Raw genomic sequence first — 20,478 nt, 5'->3', positions numbered from 1 at the left:
GTAAGTCAGTACCTCAGTCTCTCTTTTATTAAATGTTGCAGTGTGTCATGATTATAGGCCCCTATTTACCTCTGACTCAAACTAGTTTTACACCAGTCAAACCCCACTAATATCAACAGAGTTACCCCTCATTTACAGCAATGTGAGAGGAGAATCTGGTCCACTGATGTCATGTATATGATGTCATCTGCTCAGCCCTAGGTAGAAAAGAGGTTTAGCAAAACTGTGGAAGAAAAACTTCGGCAAGCTAGCATAGTCCTTCTGGAGCTTGGTGGGCCATCAAGAGCTTAGAAGACTGTGCATGTGTGAAATACTCTCCCATGTTGGTATGATACTGGGAATGATGATTCAGGTCTAAGTTCTTTTTTCAGTTACACAGTTATAAATCCAAAGTATGTCTATTGACTTCAGCTGAGTTTCTCGGAATTTGCAGCCATGTCACTGAGAGCAGAAGTTGGCCCTCAGAACCAAATTTTGAAATGTAGGTGCTTACGTTCATTTTCAACGGACTGTTTCAATTGACACTTAACACTTCAGTAAGGTACCAGTGTGCCTGTGAGCTCTCCTGAGTGCCTCAATCTGTAATTGGGCAACCAGATTTAGGTTTCCAAGCTAGGCAACTGGGTCCATCATTTCAAGAATTTCAACTGGGTCCATCATTTCTCTCTTCTAGTTCATTCATTCCAACTCTTTGTTCAAAAGGTCCATCTGCAGGTGCTTGTCATTCCTATTAAGGCTTCATGGTAATCCAGCCTGACCAAATGCTACTTGTGAGAAACATTAGAAATATAATATATAAAATAGAAAAAAGAAATCTTCTTTGTTGTCCATTTTGACGGGATAAAAAATCTTTAAAAAGTTCAGGAAATTGCCAGAAAGTTTTATTTTACAAGTACAGTCCCAAATTAATGATGTTTTCTGAGGTGAGAGGCATAATCAATACCCAATATTTATACAATTTAACAGGAGTTACTGAAACCATAGAGGTAATGTGCATAGTTTAGGTGTCACAGAAAGTCCAGCGTAGGAAATCAAAAGTAAACTTTCTTCTCTTCTTTTTCTTTTGTAGATTTCAAATGAGGAGAGAGAACAATTAGCCTCTGGAACCACGGACGTGTCCAGCGACCTGGGGCCACTGAGCCGATACAAGACAGATGACTGAGCACTGTGATCACTAGAGGCTTGTAAACATGCAAGGAAATAAGCTCAGCTACCAAAACTCTGCCCAAGAATGCACAACAATGGGGGCAAAAAAAATGCAGAAGAGATTTCTCCACAAGGATGGCAGCTGCAATGTGTATTTCAAACACATTTTTGGAGAATGGGAGAGCTACGTGGCTGATATATTCACCACATTAGTGGACATCAAATGGCGCCATATGTTTGTGATATTCTCTTTATCTTACATTCTTTCTTGGCTGTTCTTCGGCTTGGTCTTTTGGCTTATAGCAATCCAACATGGAGATTTAGTACATGATGAAGAAATGACCCCTTGTGTTGATAAGGTGCATAGCTTCACAGGAGCGTTCTTATTCTCACTTGAAACCCAGACAACCATAGGCTATGGCTTTCGTTGTGTCACTGAAGAGTGCTCTGTAGCGATCCTCATGGTGGTCCTACAGTCAGTATTAAGCTGTATTATTGACACATTCATTATTGGAGCTGCCTTGGCTAAAATGGCCACAGCTCGAAAGAGAGCTCAGACCATCCGCTTCAGCTACTATGCCATTGTAGGCCTAAGAGATGATAAACTTTGCCTCTTGTGGCGCATTGGTGATTTCCGGCCAAACCACATGGTTGAAGGCACAGTAAGAGCTCAGCTTCTGCGCTACATGGAAGATAAGGATGGGAGAATGACAATGGAATATAAGGACTTGAAGTTACTAAATTACCAGGTTATACTTGTTACACCAGTGACCATCGTACATGAAATTGACCATGACAGCCCTTTGTACGGTCTAGATCGGAAAGCTTTGGCCAAAGACAGTTTTGAAATCTTGGTTACATTTGTCTACACTGGGGATTCAACTGGAACTTCACACCAGTCAAGAAGTTCATACGTCCCCCGAGAAATCCTTTGGGGACACAGGTTCAACAATGTCTTGCAGGTGAGGAAAAAATATTACAACGTGGATTGCCTACAGTTTGAGGAAACCACGGAAGTTTATGCTCCCTATTGCAGTGCAAAGCTTCTGGATAGGAAGGAACATGAATGGAACAGAACTAAGAAAACATTGGACAGAGGAACAAGTACATCAACACTGGAGGTCAGAGATACATCGTTTAAGGCAGTTGCCCTCATCAGCAGTTCTGAAGATCCAGAAGATCTAATGAAAGCTGTCAAACAAGATTCTAGAGAACTTCCTTATCAGAAAGATCCATTGACCTTAAATAAAATCTCAGCAAAGTCCAAGATCTAGCTATTCATTGCAATTAAAATTACTGCCCCAACTGTCCCCTAAGCAGCCTGTAAAATATAAGCAGTGTTGAACTCCATACACAAAAGTATTTACATAATAAATCTAATTCTAAGTGTATTAGAGAATGAAAACAATATAATGTACCCTGCAGGTAGATTTTTCAAAGCTACCTAATTTATTTAGATGGCCAATTCCCAAATTAATGGGATCTGGGTATCCATCATCTCACTGTGGCTTTGAAAATCCCAAACAATTTCTCCATTCAAAACCTGAACATATATTGTATTTTGAATCTCAAAATTATAGATGAAATTTTTTTTCAAAGATTCTTTTTGAAAATGTTTGGGAAATTTGGTTGTTTTGAAATCAGCATATACAGTGAGAGAATCTTTTGAAAATTCATGTTTTGAAGACAAAATCCATAATATGGTAATGAGAACAGATCTGTAATACGGTCGCAGTGATGAACTCTGACAAGATTCTTTGCAACGCTCAGGAAGTGAAACCCAGAAGCTGTAACATAAAACAATATTGCTGCCTTGCTTTTGTTATTTGTTCCCCCTTTATCTGATCACTTTGGTTTTCTGGATCCTATTCTGAACCCTTAATACAGGTTCCCTTGTTAATCCAGTTTTCACAGCAGTCTACCTGTAATCTCCTCTGCATTATCTACAGTGTACATCTATTACAATTAATACAGTTTCTTGCATGGAACACTTTTCCAACAAGAAAAGGTGTCTCTGGAAACAGAACTATTGAACTGATGATGATGGGTGATTACTCGTTACCGGATATGATCATCTTCCATGACAGTTATGGATCCTCAGGTGGCTAATAAGGCCAATCCTTGAACCATAAGTTCTATTACAATGAGGGCAGATGTTTTCAGTCTCAGCAGGAGGCTGTGGACCATGACCAACTGGCTGTTGACTGGAAGCCAGTCTCTCCTTCCTCCTGCACCTCTTGTCCTCTTCAGCTTGTCGGCGAGCAAGTTCAAAATGCGGGGGACCATCATGTAGGACTTCACTCCATTTTAAGCGATCCTGGACAAGTATCTCCCAAGTGTCAATGTCAATATTACACTTTTTTAGGTTGTCCTTCAGCAAGTCCTTATAATGCTTCAGTTGTCCACCCACATTACGGTGCCCCTCTTTCAGCTGAGAGAACAGGACCTGTTTTGGGAGGCGATGGTCTGGCATACGGACAACGTGACCAGTCCAGCGAAATTGCTGATGGATGATCATTGCCTCGATACTGGTGGTCTTTGCCTCTTCCAGAACACTAATATTGGTGTGCCTGTCTTCCCATTTGATCTTCAGAATCTTACGAAGATAGTGTTGATGGTGCCTCTCAAGGACTTTCAAGTGGTGTCTATAGGTTGTCCAAGTGTCGACCCCATACAACAGTGTTGGGAGAATAACAGCTTGATAAACAAGAAGCTTGGTGAACTATTGAACTATGCACTTTGCAAATGCATTAAACCCATTTGGGGATTTTTCATTTTCTATCACCAATTGCTGGTCTAGCAAACACCTACATGAGTAGATTAACTCATGTAATAAAGCAACATGTGTAAGTGTTTGTGGAAGAGGGTTTTATACATAGAGTTTAATTGTATACAAGTTCACAATAAGCAGGTTGCCCTTTTCTGTAAATGCCTACTGCTAATCAAATCCAGGGTACAGTTATATGCTTCCTGCTGTAGATATAGATATAGATGTGTGTGTGTATACGTACAAGAATGTATGTTTTGGGGCATAAGCCAACTGATGTGGGTTAGGAAGAAACTTCTTCTGTGGGCAGGTTAATTAATAACAGTCCGCTACAGCAATTCTTATAGATTTATCTGAAGCATCTGAGGCTAGCCATTGTTGGATACAGGACTATAGATCAGCGTTTCTCAAACTGGGGTCCTGACCCAAATGGGAGTCACAATGCTATTGTAGAGCGGTCGCAAGATCACACAAAATATTGCTGGGGGGAGTGGGAGAGGGGTACAGCAGCCGCCACCCTGTATCATGCCATCCTTACTTCTGTGCTGCTCCTGGTGGTGGCACTGCCTTCAGAGCTGGGCACCTGACCAGCAGCTGCCGCTCTCCAGCCACCCAGCTCTGAAGGCAGCGATGCCTCCCCCACAGAAGTAGTGGCAATACCAGGATGTATGTCCCTATGAGTATGTACAGTAATTTGCTATCACTTTTGGAGGGGAAGGGGGCTGAAATATTTTCAAACGGGGGCCCAGAAAAAAAAGTTTGAGAACCCATGAATGAATTATTGGCCTCATCCAGTCTGGCAATTCTGCATTTGCTGTTTTTATTGCATTTGTCAGAGTATATAAAATGATGTATAATTAAGCCTGGGAATGCATGCATTGGCTTTTCATTAATGAAGACACAGGAATAAAGAAATGCATTAAGGGAGAGTGTATGCTACTGCCACATACTCCCTATGATGGCATATTGTAACCCACATCCTCTCTGGGTCAGAGCATTTGCAGCTTCCATGTCTTGTGCACTGAAGATGTCATGGAAAGATTTTCAGGGCGCAAGGGGGTACAGCTGTAGGATGAGAATTTAAAAACAAAAGTGAAGCTCTGAACATTATAAATACATTCCAGGGATGCCTTTTATCAAGAAGTCACAGAACAACCCATCCACAACCCTATGCTATAGATGACTTCCATTAGGTATCCCCCGCATCTAAAGTGACCATCCAAGGTTAACATCTGACCTTTATTTCATCCTGGGCTGTTAGCCAAAGAAGCATATCGAGCCCCAGTTTCGTCGGCTGTTGAGGGCCCTTTGATAGTGGAACTTGTGTGGCTCCACTGTATAAGCTAGGGGACTAGCTAAAGGTGTGAATGGGACACAGAACCGCTGTCCAGCATGGAGTCCCATTTCACACAAACTTCCTGTATGATGTCATGCAGTGGGTGGGGCATGGCTGGCTCCTGGTTGAATCTTCCATCCTCCCTCCCACAACTTTGCAAACTCCTGCAGTGGCTGCTTCAGTCTGAATGGCACCACAGCCCGGTGGTGGGTGAGAAAGAGGGCTTTTCGTCTCCCACTGGCTCTGGGTATCATCCCTGTGCCACGCTGGGAACTACATGGAGACTTTGCCCCTGAAAAGCAAGCAGCTTTTCCTCACTCACATCATCAGCGGAAAAATGAGCAAAGGGTCTGCACCAAAACCCACTGCAGTTAATGGGAATCTTTTCACCCACTGATCATGGGCCCACAAAGAGTGAGGCGGTGCCTTTCTGCTATGGCCTGGCGATGGGGGCAGGTGGAATTATTGGCTCAGCGGGAACTCCCCAAGGCAATATGCCCAACTTTTGCAGAGTTCTGGAGAAAGGATGGGGGGGGTATGTAGCTGCTATGCAGCCGTTTACAAGGTTGCAGCACATGGTCCTTGTACAGAGGCAGATCTGAAGATTAGAGCAAAAGGGCAAAGGCCTGTATGTAGCTCATCCCTTTGCTGCCCATCATGGAGAGACTAGGAGAGACTGGCTGCACCAGCAGACTGTGCTTTGAACTGAACAGCCAGTTTGTCTCTTCCCTTTATCCAGGTCATTTTATTTATTTTATTGCAGCAGAACATGTGTGATACTGCGAATTGTTGAAAGTAAAGTAAAGTAAAGTAAAGTAAAGTAAAAATCTCTTTGTAGTGGTCTCATTAGCACACGCTGCATCTCAATTATTTTCTCCACAAGCTCAGAACTATTGTTCTGAAGTCAAGGTTAGTTTATGATACAGGGAATATAATAAGAGTTTATTATTAAAAAAAACATTTTTTCAGATCCACCCACCACCATTGATTCAGCCAGTTGCCATTTCCTTCCCCATTATCATATATCATTTAGCGCATCTGAAGTCAGTTTTCAGATGGGGAACATAATGTATAATCCCGTTGTTTACTTCTCATTTCTAAACACTGCGCAGGAGGTCTGACTTTGGCTCTCTATCGAACATGAAGCATTAAGCTGTACAGTCATTTCAGCAAATCGCAGGTGCAATACTGCGCACTGAAGATTATTTGTAGGAACAAAGCCGGGTTGTAAACACTTGACAGACATTTTTTAAAAGATTCTGCTATTTTTAATCTGGGAGAATGCACACAGAAGGGGGTTGGGAGCAGGGTGACAATTTTAGGCAGCCCATTTAGGCTACATTTTAGCAGCTCACTCTCATTTTCAAACCATCAAGAAAGCAAGTGAAATAACATGTAGGATAAGAACAAGTCCAGAGACTAAAGGAGTGAAGCAATCCTTATATCGACATTAGGGCCAAGATAGAAAATTTGGATCTGGATTTTGTTCAACTCCACTCCGTCTCCCCCTCCACCCCCTCAAACGTTGACCCAGATTCTGGTTCCAACAAGTTGGAGCCTGCTTATAAGGTCAAATCCTAGTTCTATTGGAGTTGAATGGAAATGAATCAAAGAAGCAGCATGTAGAGTTGGTACTAAACTGGAAAATTCACATCTGGATTTTGATCACTGCCAAATTCAAAACGGATTTCTGATTCTTGCATATCTCTAGGAGTGTTCATCTTTTTCTGCAAATGTGGTATTTATGTTGTCACCCATGCTCACTTCATGCACATTTGCAATGAAACCGCAAAGCAGCTCAAAACTCATTCAGGTTCCATTTCAAACCCAAATCAAAAGATTCCCAAGCCATCAGGCCGCACGTGGGTCCAGAATGGAATCAAACTGGGACAGCCAAGATTCTGACGTAAATGGCAGTTCGGCGTTATGGTTTTCAGGTGAAAATCAGTCCCATCACTTTCCTTCGCAAAGGAAACCCCATGTAGACTGGAACAGAACCAAAGTTTTTCACCAGCCTATATGAAGCAATACAACTGAATTTCAAAGAGCTGTAGCTGGACTTCATACAACTAGTGGAAATTAGGTAGGTTGCCAGTGGATGGCAGACATGCAGGGCTGGTAGACCTTGGTTTCCATTTATAGACAAGGGAGGTAAGAAATCAGATCCCTTGGGTTTGCTCTTTGGCACTGGCACACTGTAAAGATGAAGCGTTTGACACACACAAAAATAATCATCTAACATTAGCTCAGTCATAGCCAGTGAGATATATTTTTGGTCATCTGTGCGCCACCTTGTGGCCATAACAGGATACAGGCCTGAGCAGTCATTAAGCATGCTGGCCCCACTTTGCTTCATGACTGATGCTGAGGTATATAATGAAACATTTCTGGAAACCACCTACTAGCAGAAAAGGGCTATAGACTAAACATAATTCCTAAAGCTCAGCCCAGAGAATCCATCCCTTCTCTTTCCATTCATCTTAGCTATTTCCCATGTGCCCATCTCTACAAAATCTGAGCACCACTGTAGCATCTGTTTGCCAATAACAACATTTAGGATACATAGAATGCTTCAAATATTCAAAGCACTGTACATGCATCAACCAATTTGTTGTCCTGATATGCCTATGCACTACATTAAAAAGTGTTTTTATAACACATCACAAATGGGGAAGCTATGACAGCAATTATATAGTATTGCCCAAATAAAGGATTAGAACTCAGGACTTCCTAAATCTGACCCTTATGCTCAATCCATTAGACACCACCACCTCATTGCAATAAATCAAATCTCACTGAATAAGTATTGTTGCTATAAATACTAATTCCACACATGTTCAGTCCCTCTGATTTATATAGTATCATTACTTTTATATATAGAAGCAGAACTGGAAGGTTGCTTGATTTGCCACCATAGGTTTATATAACCAGCCAAAACTGGCTACACTCCACCAGGGACCTTTCCAATAGAACAACAATCTATTTACAGTCAAAGATACTTACTTCAATGTGTATCAGTGACAAGAAGTTACATGCTGCCAATCTATTTGGCTCTGCATGTGTGAGCCCAAGGGCTATGAAGATACTTCATCAAATACAACTACAAAATATCACTATATGCCTATAACTGTAAATAATACAGAAGAATAGGCAGACTCTAAAATGGAAATTCCATAATGATCATTTCACACTCAATGCTCCCTTCACTATGCATAGCTGAACACAAATTTTCAAACAAGTGCCTTTGTGCTTTCTTCCATGCTGCATGGGAGGAGCTCCCTGTAAACATCTGCAGTGCAACCCCCTTGTCTTCCTTCAGATCCCTACTTAAAACTCTCCTGTACCATGGTGCCCACAGAAAACTTGAGAATGGTCAGGCAGCTGGAGTCACTGTTTTGCATGCTGAGCTGTATTGTCTCCGTGTTTCCTTGTGTAGTCTCTGTCTGTTGTCTCTCATCTTATATTTTGATTGTAAGCTTCTCGAGGCAGGGACCATCTTTTTGTTATGCATTTGTACAGCACCTAACACAATGGGGGCCGCCTTGGGTCTATGACTGGTGTCTCCAGGTGCTACTACAATACAAAAATGAACAACAGCACAAAGACAGGCAGGCCAAAGTCCCAGTAAGGTCACCAACCTACACTGATCATGTCAGATATGACCAGCACTCATCCCATCATTGTCATGTATATAGGCAGCCTGTTCGAGGTGTGCCATAGCACTGATTCTTAACCTTTCCAGACTATTGCAACCCTTTCAGGAGTCCGAACCCCGATCCCCACTGCCCAGGGCTTAAGCATATAACTTAGCTTTGGGGGCCCCTGTAGCATGGGGCCCCGGGCAATTTTCCTGCTTGCCACCCTCTAATGTCCATCCGGCACTTACAACCCCTCTAAACCTCTCCTGTGACCTCCCTCGGGGTCACAACACCCAAGTTGAGAAAAATTGATCTGGATGAGTTGATGTACCCCCGGGATGACCTCTGGGTACTTTGTACCTCCCTGATGTAGAACCACTGTGCTATAAGATTTTAAGTTTTGTATGAAATATGGTTAGTTTTAATGCGTGTAAAAGCTTTCACAGCTTAGGATGGGCACCAACACCAGAAAATGCAAATAGATGGATAAGTCCTTGCTCAGGGTAGAAAGCCAGAAAAGACTCTTATCAATATACCCTAGGGGAAAACTTCCTTTTCAGTCCAAATTTAGAGCTAGATTCTGCGATCCTTATTCATGCTGAGTAAAAGCAGCCCCACTGATTTCAATGGGTCTACTCCCAGAGTAAAGCACAGCACAGTAGTATGTGACTAGGGAGGCAGATTCTGTTAAACACCTCACCAGTTAATCACCATGGCTATAGGTTAAAATCCCCTCTCTCTGTTTGGCTAGTCACCAGCCTGTTCACAAAGACATGAATCCCCTCCCCACTGGGTTTTGTTTTATATGTTTGTGGGTGTCACAGTGTGTTGAGCGCCCCACTAACACTCAGGACAGCAGCATCTACTCTCGAAGGGCCCAGCAGCTCTTTCTCCGCCCTCTCTCTTCTTCTTCTGGGGGAAGTCATAAGACACTTATGGCACTGAAGGGGACAGTCTTCCATTAGGAGGGCCAATGCAAAAGATGCACCAGGATCACTTTTAAAACTGCATCATATCTGCCATTTCAGGATGCAGGTACAATGCTGCAGGAGATGCAATCATCTCAGAGTGGAAGGTGTGTGCGTGTGCGTGTGTGTGCGTGTGAGAGAGAGAGACAGAGTTAAATAGCTCTTCTGCCCTATTTAAGTTGGCTTTATTAAAATGGAACAGAGAGGGCTAAATTAACCTCAAGTTTCACTCCCATGAAAAATGTGCTATTTCACCAGCAGTGAATTTGGTCCAGTGTACTTACCATACTGCTAATTTTACCAGAGCTGAAAAGAGCACTGGAACAGCACGACCATATAAAGGGAAGACACACACAGCTGATCTATATGTAAGAGGACGGTTGCCCCCTTACTAACATTCAGTGGGGATGTTTTAGTTGTTAGCTCCCAGTACTAAAAAGGGGGAAGGGTCAATGGGGAATCAGGACCTTGAGACTGACAGCCCCCAGGAACAATGGGAAGAGGCCAATGCTCCAGGTCAGCCTGAATGACAGGGCGAGTAGGTTAATCAGGGAATCAGGAGGCCAGGTAGTTCCCGTCCTCCCTGTGAGCTGGATTTGCGTGGGTCAGACAGGCGGAGCTAAGGAGAAAGCAAAGGTGCAAGCTGAGCTGGGGAGCAGAGCTGGGCCAGATCCAGAGAGAGCAGACCCTGTCCTGGGAGCAGAGTCACAGAAGCAGCCTGCAGAGCAGACCTGTCCTGGGAGCAGAGCTGCAGCAACCAGAGCCAGAGGGGCCAAAGCAGCAGCCCAGGGAGCTGGAGGCAGAGCAGCAACAGCAGCAGTGCAGAGACAGAGTGATGCAGCTGGGGCTGGAGCTGGGTGCGGCGAGCAGCTGGGGAGACCGAGGGGGACCTTGGGCAGCAGGCCCAGCACAGGGAGACGCCTCAGCCAAGAGGCTCTGCAGGCCAGGCTTGGATCGTAACCCCGAAAGGGCGGGGGCGACACTGGGAAGAAGGGTCCTATCACTTAGAGCCTGAGAGCGGGTGGCCACCACCAGAGCAAGTGTCCAACCCACAGCATCCCTGCAGCACAGCCAGGGCCGGAGAAGGGGCCTGGGACTTACAAGGAACAGACTGTGAACTGCCCTGATGTTCCAGAGACACTGTTTGTGATGTTCCCTGCCACAGAGCGAGCTGATGTGTTTCCTTTAACCTTTCCCATTTTTCCTTATTCTTTTTAAATTAATTGTTGATTAAATAACTTGCATTTGCTTTAACTTGTATGTAATGGTCAGTGGGTCAGAGAAGTGCCCAGTGCAGAGAGAGTACCCTGGAGTGGGGACACCCTAGCCCCTGTCCTAGGAGACCACCAGGAATCCTGGGCCCAGCCTTGCTGGGGTTACGAGGACTCTGCCAGACAGGAGAGGGGAAGGGGAGTCCTCAAGGGCAGGGAGGCCACGGGGTAAAGAAAGTGGGAGCGAGGACTCAGATCCTTTTGCTAGCCCACTTCACCAGGGTCATGCAGAAGCCAGGAAAGTTCCCCACAAGGGCGGGACTATTCCCCCGCTTACATATAATTATGGATCCCTTTTTTGAGCGCAGGAAGAACAGAAAAACTGCTCTCTTGAACTGGCTGCATCTATCATGCGGTTACCTTGGTTTAACTATGACACTCAGGGGTGTGGGTTTTTCACATCCCTGAGTGATGTAGAAGGGTCGATCTAATTTTTAAGTGTAGACCAGGCCCGAGTCCCTCTTTATGCTGTGTTTCCTACTTCTCTTTCAACCACCCTCACCCCCTGTGAACCAATACCCAGTAAAGTCCTCTACTCACATACTTCTAATTTCTGGCTAGGCTCACGTACCCCTTTGTCCTAGGTGAGAGCTGCTATAAAGGAGCCTGTTTTCCACAGCAATCCTAAATGAAGGGCGGTGGCCACACCCACCAGCCTAATGATGCTTCGCTCAGCCCACAACATGGATTTCACTAATGTGTCAGGTTTGATTCCTTCTCTGTCTCTCATCCTTTCTCCTTTGTCTATGATTGGGGCCACTATCAGGTGTTCTACCCCAATGGCTCTCAACCTTTTTGGACGACTGTCCCCCTTTCAGAAGTCTGATTTGTCTTGCATACCTCCAAGTTTCACCTCACTTAAAAACCACTTGCTTATAAAATCAGAAACAAAAATACAGAAGTGTCACAGCACACTATTACTGACAAATCGCTTACTTTCTCTTTTGTACCATATAATTATAAAATAAATCCATTGGAATATAACTATTGTACTTACAGTTCAGTGTATAGTATATAGAGCAGTATAAACCAGTCATTATCTGCATAAAATTTTCATTTGTAATGACTTTGTAATGACTAATAAAAAAGTGCTTTTTTATATAGCCTGTTGTAAAACTGGGCAAATATCTAGATGAGTTGATGCACCCCCAGAAGACCTCTGCAAACCCCCAAGGGGTCTGTGTATCCCTTGTTGAGAACCCCTGTCCTACAATATTTGTTAAATCAGAATAGCATGTGTTCAGATGTGGAGTTCTGCAAATTCACTCTTCCAGGCCCCAATACAGGAAAACTCTTAATCATGTGCATAAATCCATCCCAATTCAGGACAGCACTTAACCCTGGTGCTTAAGCGCTGTGCTGAAAAAGGATGGTTTCCCAAAACAAGGCCCCAGTAAAAGAACAGAAAGTTGGAATATGCCCGTTTTTTTTCAAATTAACACAGCTGTTGAATACTTGCAAAGATCTTCACTCATGAATGAATTACAGACTGAGAATTATTTGCAGAAGTTTTTCATGGGATTATTGTGGATGACTGGGGAAAATCATGATCTGTTCGCATCCACTCCGCAAACAGCAAAAGAGAGGAAATTTGCCCACTAAGATTCTTCTCTCTGAAGCATTCGCTCACAGCTGGAAAGCACAAACTCTGCAAATGAGACACACCACTTTTGTGACTGTTTTCTATGCGGGACCCGTGCACAAAGCAGTGCACTGAGTTGCCTCCGGCTGCCGCAACCGGCTGTGGGTAACTTTCTGAGAATTTCCTTTTTGATTTGTGTGAGTGTGTGTGCGTGCGTGCGCACTTGATAAGAAAATGGCATAATCTTTTTCTCTCTGACCTTCCCAACAGTGTTTGCTTAATAGGATTTGGACATTGGCTCAAATAATAGTAGAGGATCAAAGCCAACTTTTTAAAGTATTAGGGAGATTATAAAGTAAAGGCTGGATTGCGCCTGCTAGGAACAGCCAGAGTAGAGTGCAGTGGCCCCAGGAGAGGCACTCCCTGTACTAAGGGGAAAGAACCTGTTATTACAGCTTCTCATGAGGTGCAATCGTCTCCCCTCTGCCTATGCACGCTTAGTGGAGTAGGGTCAGAGCTCCTCTGAGTACCAGGGCTGCTGCTCTGCTTGAGTCTACAGGAAGCATAAGGGTGTGTGAAGGGTGCTTCATGTCCCCACGCTATGCCCACATAAAGAGTAAGCAGGATCTGCCCCCAGGCGCTACATGGCCCCAGAAAGGAAGCTAAGCAACACAGAAATATGAGAGGGGAGGAAAGGAAAAGGTGACATATTGTTTATTGAAGATTGTTGTGTCTCCGTCCATATATTTTGCTAACCACAGAGTTCGTTCACTGCGTGGGTGAACTGCTCTGGATAATCAATCAGAAACAATGTCAAGAAATTACTGAACCATTTTGACTCATTGGTTTGGTTTGAATTTTGAGGGAAATTCAAGAAGGGGCCTGTTTATTTCATCCACATGGCCCCACCGCACTGGTCAGAAGCTTAGTTTGATCAGACTGTACAGGATCTAAAAAATCAGCCATTGTAAAACAATTTGACTTTCTTGTTCACTGGTCCTGTCTCCTGCCTGTCTCAGTGCTGCCTGTTTGAACATACACTCCTCTAAATCCAGTGAAATAAAAACAACTACTGACATGTTATTTGTCTTAGAAAACTACCATGGATTTTGATCCTGATCCACTGCTTAATTTGTAATTAAAGAGGTGCCAGGGCTCAAGCAATTTTTTTTCTCTTTCATAACTGATGCAGCAAGCCCAGAGGTGCCAGGGCTATGAACTGCCAAGCCTAGAGGTGCCGGGGCTCAGCCCTGGCACAAATTAAGCACTGTCCTGATCATGTCACTGAAAACAATGGGGAGTTTTGCCTTTGATGCTAAAACTTGCAGCGTCGATGAAGCTGTAGATTATTTTCTACACTATCAAGAGCAGCAAACGATTTTCATAAAGTTGAATCAAATTAGAAAAATAGCATGCTTTGCACTGATACTAAAATAATAAATTTTTAACACAGGCCCCATGCCTGTCCTCCTTTACGGAGCAGAGTTGTGGAAATCTACATCAGAAATTGATAAGAACATCAACTCATTCCAAAGTAAATGCCTGCAGAAAATCTTCAGAGTCCACTGGAAAGAGTTTCTTGCAACATCAGAAATTGTAAGTAGAGAAAACTAAGAGAAAGCATTTAACATGGTAAGAAGATGGTGATGGATATATTTAGGTTACGCTTCAAGGATGCCACTAACATGACTTTCACCTCAAGTAATTATATGGACGCCACCTGGGAAGAGACATTGATGGCGACCTATAGAAACATGACACAGAACAATAGAGAAAGAAGCTCAATCTATCAACATGACTGTCAAAAGCCTGAAAAGACCAGCACAAGACCAAAATAAATGGTGGAAACTGGTGTATTCCCTATGCATCTAAGGGTGTGGGAGGATAAAGAAAGAAGAGATTTCTTTATAGCAACAAGGCAAGATTCAGGATCCTAATGACTTTTATTCATAGTAGGCCACTTTGCTTTCTAGGAAAGAAACAACACAGTAGTGGATATTTTAATTTTCTTTATGAGCATCACTTACAAACAATTTCTTCGTACAGTATTATTCTGCTACAGATTGGAAACAGGGCACTGAGGAAGATTTGACCTAATTTATTCAGGATGCAACTGTGGGTAACCCACCTCTTTTTCTGTTTAAACCATTGGGTTTTTCAGCACAGTTCTGACAGGCATCAATATCATTCTGTGGATGATTGGGTGACTTAAAAATCAGGGATCACGAGTAAGAATAGTCAGTTATTTCCTAAAATTTCAGATGGGATTTGGTATACTGGGGAATTGTTGGGGTCCCTCCCCCACTGAGAACAATGTTACTCAGTCACCATTCTAAATTATGCTAGATGTGCTATGCCTTAAAGTTGCTGAGAAAAATATAGAGCATGCTAGATATTTCCCACACAGTTTGCTCTTAATTCTCACCCCAGCCACTCTCTTTCCCATTTGAACTTGGGTCGCCTGCCAGCCCACAATAACACACACACACACAATGACAGAGAGCAGGATGAGTACTAGTGCTTCAGATCTTTTCTATCAGGAGCAATTTTAGAGCAAGTAATATAGTCTAGGGAGAGAAACCTCTCCCCACACTTAAAGACAGGACAATCATTTATAAAGATCAACCACTTCTCTGCTTAATTGAGATCAGATAGCTCACCACACAGTTGCTGAAGTTCTTGATCCTGACAAAAATGCAGGAATCTAATCGCTGTCTCTCAAGTCCAATACATCCCACATGCCAGTTCAACAGCTCACTGAGCCATTACAGTGCTGTAGGACATGTTGTTAAGGGATCCCTCGGTAAACAGGTCACCAGCCGGCATGTGAATTTCTATTCAGTTGATGGCCCTTCTGTCTGTGTTCAACATTTACATGAGAAAAAACCCGCAAACCTGGAAAATGCAAAAATGTCTCTTACCCTGTCCTGTTTGACGCAGCATGAACCTGTCATTATTTTATGAAAACTATTTGCCAGTATCACTAACAACTGAGGTCCTATAGAAGAGAATGAAAGTGGGCCATGTGTAAATTGCTAGCTCTTAACCCTTTTCCTTCCAGGAATTGTAAAGTTGTCCTATGTTACCTCCATGGGTATGTTCTCACTACTCTGGCACGTTTTATTAACCATTAACTCCCTTTCTCTTGATATATTCAAAGAATGGAGATTATGGAAGATAATTAACTGCCTTTCAGACATATAGAAAAATATATTTTTATTAATATTCAAGGCCTGTTTTTTACGTACACTAAAGTTGCTTCACATTTCCAGAGCAGTAACCTTAGTATAAATGAGAATTAGGGCCCCTTTGTATAATCGGTAGAGACACCTCTTTACACAGGGACCTCAAACCTGCAATTTCCATCACTGTGTCCGTTCTACTCTTTGCAGTAAGAGTGCAGGTTTTAGTGTAGAGAGGATTCTGGGGTTTTATCTCCATATCACCTAGCCGTGCTCACAGTAGTGTTTGACAACATAGTGGTTAAAAATAAAATGAAAAACACCTGGATCCTATCTGTACAACAACCTTCACCATTGCTACTATTGGTGGAGCTGAGACTAATGTGAATTAAGTCTCCTACATTGTAACTGAGGACTCAGCCCAGTTAGGGAGCTCAGTTCTGCATTTGGGAACTCAGATCAGAACCCAGGCATCTATAACAGGTATTTAGGAATATATCCTTCAAAACTGGATCAAAAAAATTAGCCAATCCCATAATGACATGAGGAGATAGACTAGATGACCCAAGAGGTCGACTTACGTTCCAACCCAAATGATTAGCCATGATTCTAAAATATGAAGATTGTCAAGACAGCATTTAGGTAGAATCACTACAAAGTGCACTACAAATGAACAGGTGCAGGCATGGTCACCTCTTCTCAGGGATGATGTAGTCTCTAGTACTGTAAAAATGCAAGCTGCACACTGAACGCACCACAATTTCTGTGGGCTTGAGCCTGTAAAGTGGTAAGCATCTGCTGAGAGTTGAGGGTGCTCCATACTTCTTTGTTGCAAGGTCAGGGCATAAAATGTTATGTTGTGGAAAGGAAGTTTCTCTTTGTATTAAGCATTGTCTCTGTCATTGAGGGTATCTCTTGCATTCACTGTTGGATTGTTAGTTTTGACTCATCATTTCACCCTTTCTTCACCTTGCTTGTTGCATTCACTGTCTGTTGTGCCCAGGTGTGTAGGGAGCAGAAAATGCAGATTCATTTTTAAAACTGGGACATAAAGATGTTGCTTGGTGGGATTTTTCCATCCTATAATAGGTAATACGACACTCTGCAGTCTTCAGCAATCTTTGCAGCTCCAACAGATCAGAATAGTGAATAGAAAAGACAGAGAGAATTCCCTAGTGTCAGGAATGTAAAACTACTACATTTTCTATGTCATATTTCTTCCTCCTCTTATGAACAATTGGCTTTTAAACTCATTATCACTGTGTCACTGGCTGTACATATGAACATCCTATCTGCTTGCAAAATATGTAACACATTTGTTTGCTCTTTTAGATCCTTCATCAAAACTCAATATATTTAATTGCCTCTACTTACAGAATGCATAATTGATTTATATATTGCATATTCTATTATATCTATTGCAAATATGGCTTAATTTTTCTTACAGAACCTAGACATCAGACCTGTTAACATCTAAGAACATCTCAACCTCAAGATTTTATTGTGAATGAGACAAACACCTTTATCTGATGGATTTTTTTCTAGCTGACCTAACAGCTAGAGGAGAAAGGCTAACTTAAACCAGTTTATGTATTGTGTTTTGCTTGAATCTCCATTTCCCTGCATGTAGAGCTTTAATTCTGGTTTTGCATGAACCTAGCGAACCTATTGTACCAAGTGGATAAAAGACCAGGATTCCATTGTAAATGTAATGTTAGAGTCAATATATTTTCAGCTGGAAATAAAAACTTTGGGAACTAAAATGTATTTGGCCAATTCAAGATATGGAGATGCTATATAATTAGGACAGTCCACCACTCAGACATAGAAAACAATTTATTTACATGTCCAATGCAATGTGTTTCTGGATCCCATCCTTCCACAGGGAAGTCTCTCTCCACAAGGGCTCTGCTGTGTTCTGCAAAGTTTGGGAGAAGGAATGGAGGGAGGGAGGTGAGAGCAGGGCTGGGGAAAGGCTTACTTGCATAGAGACAAAGAGTACCCTTTCTTTATGCCAGTGTGCTTTCATGTGTATGACTGAAATTTTGATTCTATAAGGAGCGAGACCCTTGTGCTCACTGCTCCTCTCTCAGTGCATGCACGATCTCGGATGCACTGGTCATGTGACTGATGATGCGGTGTTAGGCCTTGGCTCCCACTGCCCCCTCTGGCCTTTGGTAGATTTGCTCCTGCAGATGGGGCATTGGGGAAATTCCCCATTGCAAGGGAAAAAGCAGTTCTCAGATGCTATGCTGAAGAAAGAAAGAAAGAAAGAAAGAAAGAAAGAAAGAAAGAAAGAAAGAAAGAAAGAAAGAAAGAAAGAAAGAAAAAGAAAATTTTCTTCCCAGAGGGCAGATAATATGCTGCAAGAACTGACTATTCTCCCCACTCAACCCATTCCATTGTCTCCCACTGTGCAGTCCCTGGGGTCCAGACCCTATAAGGGCTAAGAAAGGGGAAAAGCAAAGTAGGAGATATTTATAGTGGCAACTATTTATAGCTTATATTTATAAAACATATTTTAAAAAGCAAAATTAACTCCTGGACTGGAAAAAAGGACATTAAGTACAAGGGAGTTAGTGCTCAGATGCGTGCTATAGACAACCAATGTGAGAGAGAAAGAGGTAACACCATGTCAGAGAACCCTTCATGGCTAGGAAGAAAACAAGCCATGCTTACTCTCAAGGGTTAAATTTTCAACTGCATCTAACCCACTTCATCCCGTCTTTCGAGAAGAGATTTGCAACAGGAAAGGGTTTTTTTTCAGAAACATTTCATGTAACAAACTTCCTGGTGCGTAGGTCGTTTAGGAAGCATTTGTCTTTCTGCCACTCTCACAGGCCAGAGATGGATTTCTTAAGAATAGCAGAATCAAGCAACCTGTTTGAAATTGATGTTTCATTGCTAGGAAGGGTTTTGGAGCATAGTGGTCACTACCTTAAGAGCACTGCAAAGAATCTAGCAACAATAGAATATCACTTTCTGCTTTTCTCTAATACCTTGTTCAATATATAATACTACTTGGCCTGATCCTGCAAAGGTTTGCTTCCTGTGAGTAATTCTTATTCATGCCAGTCATCCCAGAGTTTACTGGGTCTGTTTGCATAGTGTGCATAAGTGAGGAGTCTTTATGCAAGAGTTTGCAGGGTTAAGCTTATTCTGTAATGTATTGGGTACATTGTGCAATGCATTGTAGAATCACAGTATGGTCTTCTAAACAATGTTCCATCAGTGTTTCATTCAGTTGCATATAATTACACCCACTTTTGAAATATATTTTCATCAACACAGATCATCATGTTACCATTCCCAGTTTGCAGGTTTATCTGTTTTAACTGTTATACTTATTTTCATAATAAAAATAAACAGGGACTTTGGAGAATTAATAAGGGTCCCCCCTCCCCAATCCTAATATAGGTGCAGAAGCTTGGTAGTGTTTTTCTCTAATCACCCATATTCAGTTATTTCAAAATCATAACTGACTAAAATCAATTATTCTTACTAGAGAACTTGATTTTTACTACATTTATCATGCAAAGGAAATGTGTATCTAATTAATGGAGCGACTACTTCTTATTTTCTTATTAACGAACTATTAGATAGAAAGTGACCCAAGGTTTTTAGGATTCATAAGATATATATCTGCATGACATATACACATACTCATAATTATCTAGAAAAGGGTTAATCAGTGAGGTGGCAAAGTTTTCAGATGATACCAAATTACTCAAGATAGTTCAGTCCAAAGATGACTGTGAAGAGTTGCAAAGGGATCTCACAAAACTGGGTGCCTGAGCAAGAAAATGGCAGATGAAATTCAAAGGTGATAAATGCAAAGAAATGCACATTGGAACAATAATCCCAACTATACATACAAAAGGTTGGGGCCAAAATTAGCTCTTACCACTCAAGAAAGAGACTTGGGAGTCATTGTGGATAGTTCTCTGAAAACATCTGCTCAACGTGCAGCCGCCATCAAAAAAGCTAACAGAATGTTAGGAACCCTTAGGAAAGAGATCGCTAATAGGACAGAAAATATCATAATGCCTCTATATAAATCTATGGTATGCCCACAACCTTGAATACTATGTGGAGTTCTGGTCACCACATCTCAAAAAAAAATTGAATTGGAAAAAAGTACAGAGAAGGGCTACAAAAATGATCAGGAGTATGGAACAGCTTCCTTATTAGGAGAGATTAAGAAGACTGGGACTGTTCAGTTTAGAAGAGAGATGACTAAATGGGGGATATGAGAGAGATCTATAAAATTATGAATGGTGCAGAGAAAGTGAATTAGGACATGTTTTTCACCCCTTTGCATAATACAAGAACCAGGGATCTCCAAATGAAATTAGTAGACTGCAGGTTGAAAACAAACAAAAGGAAGTACTTCTTTACATGACACACAGCCAACCTGTGGAACTCATTGCCAGGGGAAGTTGTGAAGGCCAAAAGTATAACTGGGTTCAAAAAAGAATTAGATAAGGTCATGGAGAACAGGTCCATCAATGACTATTAGCCAAGATAGTCAGTGACACAACTCCATGCTCTGGATGTCCCTAGGCCTCTGACTAGATGACAAGGGATG

General features: G+C 42.3%; 1 protein-coding gene across 1 annotated transcript in view; it reads left to right on the top strand.

Moving 5' to 3' along the window:
- The window catches only part of KCNJ16 (potassium inwardly rectifying channel subfamily J member 16), a 48,293-nt gene extending 44,295 nt beyond the window's left edge, over positions 1 to 3,998 (top strand). Inside the window, exon 2 of the mRNA XM_043497336.1 lies at positions 1,070 to 3,998. Coding sequence (XP_043353271.1) covers positions 1,191 to 2,420 — 1,230 coding nt within the window. The 5' untranslated portion in view covers positions 1,070 to 1,190 and the 3' untranslated portion in view covers positions 2,421 to 3,998. The remainder of the gene's footprint in view (positions 1 to 1,069) is intronic.
- The last annotated feature ends 16,480 nt before the right edge of the window (positions 3,999 to 20,478 follow it).

Source organism: Dermochelys coriacea, chromosome 14, assembly GCF_009764565.3.
Source record: "Dermochelys coriacea isolate rDerCor1 chromosome 14, rDerCor1.pri.v4, whole genome shotgun sequence".
NCBI classification, from domain to species: domain Eukaryota; kingdom Metazoa; phylum Chordata; order Testudines; family Dermochelyidae; genus Dermochelys; species Dermochelys coriacea.
Note: the sequence above shows the minus strand (reverse complement) of the source record. Positions and strands in the feature narration are given on the sequence as shown.